At 42.6% G+C, this 5,516-nt stretch overlaps 1 protein-coding gene across 1 annotated transcript in view; it reads left to right on the top strand.

The window, feature by feature from the left end:
• The first annotated feature begins 1,360 nt into the window (after positions 1-1,360).
• Positions 1,361-5,516, top strand: part of LOC110338243 (histone-lysine N-methyltransferase PRDM9) — an 11,889-nt gene continuing 7,733 nt past the window's right edge. The window contains exons 1-4 of the mRNA XM_021221531.2: positions 1,361-1,572; positions 2,319-2,429; positions 2,732-2,855; positions 3,355-3,462. Coding sequence (XP_021077190.1) covers positions 2,349-2,429; positions 2,732-2,855; positions 3,355-3,462 — 313 coding nt within the window. The 5' untranslated portion in view covers positions 1,361-1,572; positions 2,319-2,348. The remainder of the gene's footprint in view (positions 1,573-2,318; positions 2,430-2,731; positions 2,856-3,354; positions 3,463-5,516) is intronic.

The raw sequence follows: 5,516 nt of genomic DNA, 5'->3' as shown, positions 1-5,516 counted from the left end.
AAGTCAGAGGACAACTTTGTGCAGTCCACTTTCTCCCCCCAGCATTATGTGGGTCAGCAAGCTCCTAATTTGTTTAGATTTTACATCTATCGTTACAGTTCTTTAAATAGATTTATCCCAGACAATCTCTGCAGGTTTTAGACCAACAAATTAGTGAGAGACAAACTAAGAAGTCAGTCATAGATTTAAGCTGATTGTGTCTACATATTTCAAACTTACGGCAGCCAATAAACAGTGTGTTCATAGCACTATCAAAAGTTCTTAAATCTCATGAAATATATATATATATATATATGTATATATACATACATATATATATATATATATATATATATATATATAGTCCAATATTGCTTAGGTAGCAGAATTGAAGGGAAAGTCAAACTACACCTGTGCCTATTTATTTTGCTCTAGCAGCGGGTAGTTCGTATTCTTATCATTAGTAATTTTAAATTAATTTCTTTTTTAAAGACCTACTTATTTATGTGTATTTCCGTAGGTCTAAGTGTATGTAAGTACACCACGTAAGTGTAGGTAGCCATAAAGTCAAGAAAAAGGCATCAGATCCCATGGAATTGGAGTTAAGGGGTGAGGGTTGTAAGTTGCCCCACGCTGGTGCTGGAAGAGAATGTGTGTACTCTGCAAGCGCGGTAAGTGCTCTTAACCACTGCGCCATCTCTCCACCCCTCTTATAAACTAATTTCTATTCACTAATAACCTTTTATATTAACCAAGGCACTCTATTAGCACGTCACGAAAATTTTACTAAACCTATGTGCTTATTTATTAACGTTATTGTTAAATTAGAGGCTCTTTAAATATTAAAAAAAAAACTCTTTCATAGCCTAATTTTTAGGTTCTTTTCCGGAGAGCCTTATTTGATTTGATTTTGTCTATATATTTGATTAAGCTACTTATCTCAGGCGAGACTTGAGCTCAGGGTACGCCTGCCAAAGCTGGACTTCCGGTCCCACCCTCACCCCCGGCTTCCCCGTGCCCAGCTCCAACTGGAGATTGAGTGAAACCCCACTCTAGGGCAGACCTAAGCACTTAAAGCTCGGCTCCATGGTTCTAAGACCTTCAGTAGACAGGACACAGGTCAGGGAACACAGCCTGCCAAAGTGAAACGGCGGAAAAGGGACGCCGCGCAGGGAGCAAGTGTGCGCCTGCGCGCTGGCCGCCACCTGATTCGTCCAGGGGCCTGGCAATCCCAGCGAGGGGCGGGGCAGCCTGGAGAAAGCCAGGGGCAGGAATTGCAGCCTGATTGACAGGCAGAGCTCCGCCTTCCGCTGGTCTTGTTTCCGCCCCTCGGCCAGCTGTCTGTCAATTGGCGGAGTCTCCTGTCAGTCAGCCACGGAACTCCTCAGTGGGACGGACGCCGGCGGCGGTGGCCTCAGAGCCGCGGGATTCGGGACCGTGCGTACGGGCGAAACCTTCAGGACCAGCGAGGCTTTCTAGGCTCAGCCCGTGAGACCCCCAGATCCCCTAAATTAGATTCGGACCCCCTCAGCGTGACACGCACACACCCCGTCACCTCGGCTTCTGGGGAACTCCAAATGCCCTTTGACTGAGGTACCGAGTGCACATGCGCGGAACCGACCCACCCTCTACCTGAGGAACCCGGGTAGCTCGCCCCAGAGAGACTAAGTTTCCAGACAGGAAACCTGGACTCTCCTAACCCCAAAGACCCCCAAACGCCCTCCGTCTCGAGGACCTGTCAACTCCAGATAGGCTGCCAGACATCCTAAATGCTCTCGTCCGGCGGGACCCTAAATACCTTCGACGCGACAAATCCCAACTCTTCTTGACATGATAGTCTGCAAGTCTCCAAACCTTATTTCACAGCCGGAAAGACTCCTCTAGCCTACAAACCCAGTTCCCCTCAGTCTGATGCACCCCAGTCCTCAGCCCGAGGGTCCCTAAATTAAAATCTCAGCCAGAGCGTCCCTACATTTTCACCAGAGGGACTTCAATCCCTTGTACTAGGGATTCCCGAATCTCGAAAACATCTTTCAGACCCTGTGACTCCTTGGTCCAGATGAAAAGCAAGTGGGGACGGGGGTCGGGGGGCGGGGGGACCCCGGTTGGCGGGAGGAATCTTCCTTCACTTACTGTCGCAGGTCCTGACCCGGATGTAGGGTCGGTGCCTAGGTTTAGGACTCAGTCCAGAACCATTGCACCTGCACCAGAGTACTAGACCTCGGAGTCCGAAGAAGCCGCCTGTGTTGGCTGCATGGATTCCCAGCCTCCAGCTCTTTTCCATGTGCTGGTGGGCATCCCTGCTCGCCCATGGCTCTTAGTTACTTCTTCATCCATAGGACCATAGGACCCTGGACCTCTCCAGTGAAATGTCCTGCACCATGAACACCAACAAGCTGGAAGAGAATGGTCCTGAAGGAGATACAGGGAAACTCGAGTGGAAACCCAAGGTAATACGAAGTTATCTTAGAGTCAGGAGGATGGTGGGGTGGGCAGAGGCAAACAGCCTTGAGTACCATAGACTCTTGGTCTACACTACCATATTGATCTTCCTATGACAAGATGGTGGGTCCTGATCTGTGGAAGAGGAAGGGCTCATTAGCAACTGCTCTGTCAGCATGAACATCCAGTGTTTGCTTAAAGAGGCTTCTGAGAATGGGAGGAAAACCTTGGTCACTGAGACCACACTTTAGGGTCCCAGGCCCGGCCCAGCATGTTCTGATTTTTGTTTTTATTTTTTATTTTTCTCCAGGTCAAAGATGAATTCAAAGACATTTCCATATACTTCTCCAAAGAAGAATGGGCAGAGATGGGAGAGTGGGAGAAAATTCGCTATAGAAATGTGAAAAGGAACTATAAAATGCTGATTTCTATAGGTAACAAAAAGTCTTTGGTTGAACCAGTCTAGATTAAAAAATAAAGTCTCAGCCGGGCGTGGTGGCGCATGCCTTTAATCCCAGCATTCGGGAGGAAGAGGCAGGCGGATTTCTGAGTTTGAGGCCAGCCTGGTCTACAAAGTGAGTTCAGGACAGCCTGGACTATACAGAAAAACCCTGTCTCGAAAAACCAAAAAAATAAAAATAAATAAAAATAAAAAATAAATAAAGTCTCAGTTCCCATGTTCCCATGTTATGTTAGAGTCTTCCAAGGTATATAGAGTGGTACAGTTCCCAATGAAGATAAGTTTAGAGGAAACCTGTGTGTGTGTGTGTGTGTGTGTGTGTGTGTGTGTGTGTCCGTCCAGGGCTAAATGTTAGCACTGGCCCTGTAGAGATCTCATCACCACACCCAGAGCCTACCTGGTCTTGTGATACATTTGTTCCATCCTCTAGGGCCTGCTTCCTTTTTAAAGAGGAACATTTTGCTGCTTTTCAGGTCTCAGAGCCCCTAGACCAGCTTTCATGTGTTACCAAAGGCAAACAATCAAGCCCCAGATAAATGACAGTGAGGATTCTGATGAAGAATGGACACCTAAGCAGCAAGGTGAGAGGGCTAGGAGAGTTTAGAAGTGAGGTGAGGGGACAGGAGGATTTAGAAGTACCCATCTGAAACCAACCCAGGTTTAGGTTCCAGAAATGTCTCAGAATTAACTTCTGAAAACTGGCTGTTTTCAAAATCAAGGGTCAGCAAACAAACAAGATGCAATGCAAAATTAATAGTAAGAAGCTATTCCTGTACATTTTAAAATATGTGAAAACTATATACTATATGAATATAATAAATATGAAATATATACAAATCTGGGCATGAACAAGAAATATCAAACCCAAAGTAGCTAGGATAAGCAGCTTACCTACTCTGTAGCCTGCTTACTTATTATTAATTATTATTAATCATGTAAATATGACCATGGATATACAAATGTCTCTTCAAGATCTTATTTTCTTTTTTTTTTTTTTTCTTTTTTTTTTTTTGGTTTTTCGAGACAGGGTTTCTCTGTGTAGTCCTGTAGTCCTGGTTGTCCTGGAACTCACTTTGTAGACCAGGCTGGACTCGAACTCAGAAATCCGCCTGCCTCTGCCTCCCGAGTGCTGGGATTAAAGGCATGCGCCACCAAGCCCGGCAAGATCTTATTTTCACTTTTTATATGTACATAAAGAAATCTAAATCACAAAGTAATTCTATTTTAATTTTTGAGGGACTTACTAATTCTGGTAGCTTTGATGGGAACATTTTATATTCCCATCAAAGGTGGTCATTCAAGCATTCCAATATGTCCTCATCCTTGCCATTACTTCTTATGATATATCACTGGGATTTTAATTTTCATTTCCCTGATGATTAATTGTGTTGAGTACCTTTCTCTATGCTTGTTGACCACTTAAATATCTGGAGAAGTGTGTGCTCATTGCATTAATTAGGTAGCTAAAGAGCTGTCAACAAAATACCATGTGCTAAATTTTTAAGCAGAAATGTATTTCTTACAGTTCTAGAGGCTAGAAATCCAAAATGGGGGTGATGCCTTGTCAGGTTTCAACAATAGCTTCTTCTTTGTGTATAAGAGATCTTCACACCGGGCATGGTGGCGCACACCTTTAATCCCAGCACTCGGGAGGCAGAGGCAGGTGGATTTCTGATTTTGAGGCCAACCTGGTCTACAAAGTGAGTTCCAGGACAGTCAGGGCTACACAGAGAAACCCTGTCTCGAAACTCCCCCCCCCACACAAAAAAAAAAAAGAACTTCACTGTGTATTCACATGAACTATGTGTGTTCATAGGATGTGTACCTATGAAAGAACTAATTCAATTATGGGGCCACACTCTTCAGGTGCCATCTTGTCATGATTAGCTTCCAATAGCTTTATCTCCAAATATGTTAGGAACTAGAACTTGAATACAAAAATATAAGTTGATTTGATAAAAACAAACTTGAGTCTAATCACCTACTTTTGACTTAATTTGTATTGATGTTGTGGTTGTTGAGTATTCTAGATACCAACCCCTTATTATATATATATACATTTTTCAGATACTTCTTTCTTCTATTATCTAGGTTACCCTTTTCATTCCATTGTTTTGTTTGATGTTTTTAAGATTAATGTAATCCTATTTCTCTGTTTTTGCTTAATTTTTTGGTGTTATACCAAGAAAATTATGTTTCTAATTTATGCAGATTTTAGTCTATCTTTCTTCTAATGGTTTCATAGTTCCATGCCTTGAATATAACTCATTAAAACATGTTGTTATCTTAGGTTTTGTTCTTTTTCAAGATTCTCTTGGCTATTCTGATTCCCTTAAGATCCTATATTAATCTTGATTATTTTTAATTCAGCAAAACAGAGCATTGGCATTTTGATAGAGAATATATTTAATCTATACATCATTTGAAGTAATATAAACTTTTATAACATTGTCTTATAAACCATGCACATGGGCTATTTTTCCCTTTCTTTGAGTCTTAATATTATTGAAAGAAGTATTATCATTTTTGATGTTCAAATCTTTTTTTTTTTTTTTTTTTTTTGTGATTTTTCGAGACAGGGTTTCTCTGTGTAGCCCTGGCTGTCCTGAACTCACTTTGTAGACCAGGCTGGCCT

The sequence above is a fragment of the Mus pahari genome, chromosome 21, assembly GCF_900095145.1.
Source record: "Mus pahari chromosome 21, PAHARI_EIJ_v1.1, whole genome shotgun sequence".
NCBI lineage: Eukaryota > Metazoa > Chordata > Mammalia > Rodentia > Muridae > Mus > Mus pahari.
This window is presented reverse-complemented; position numbering and strand designations above follow the sequence as displayed.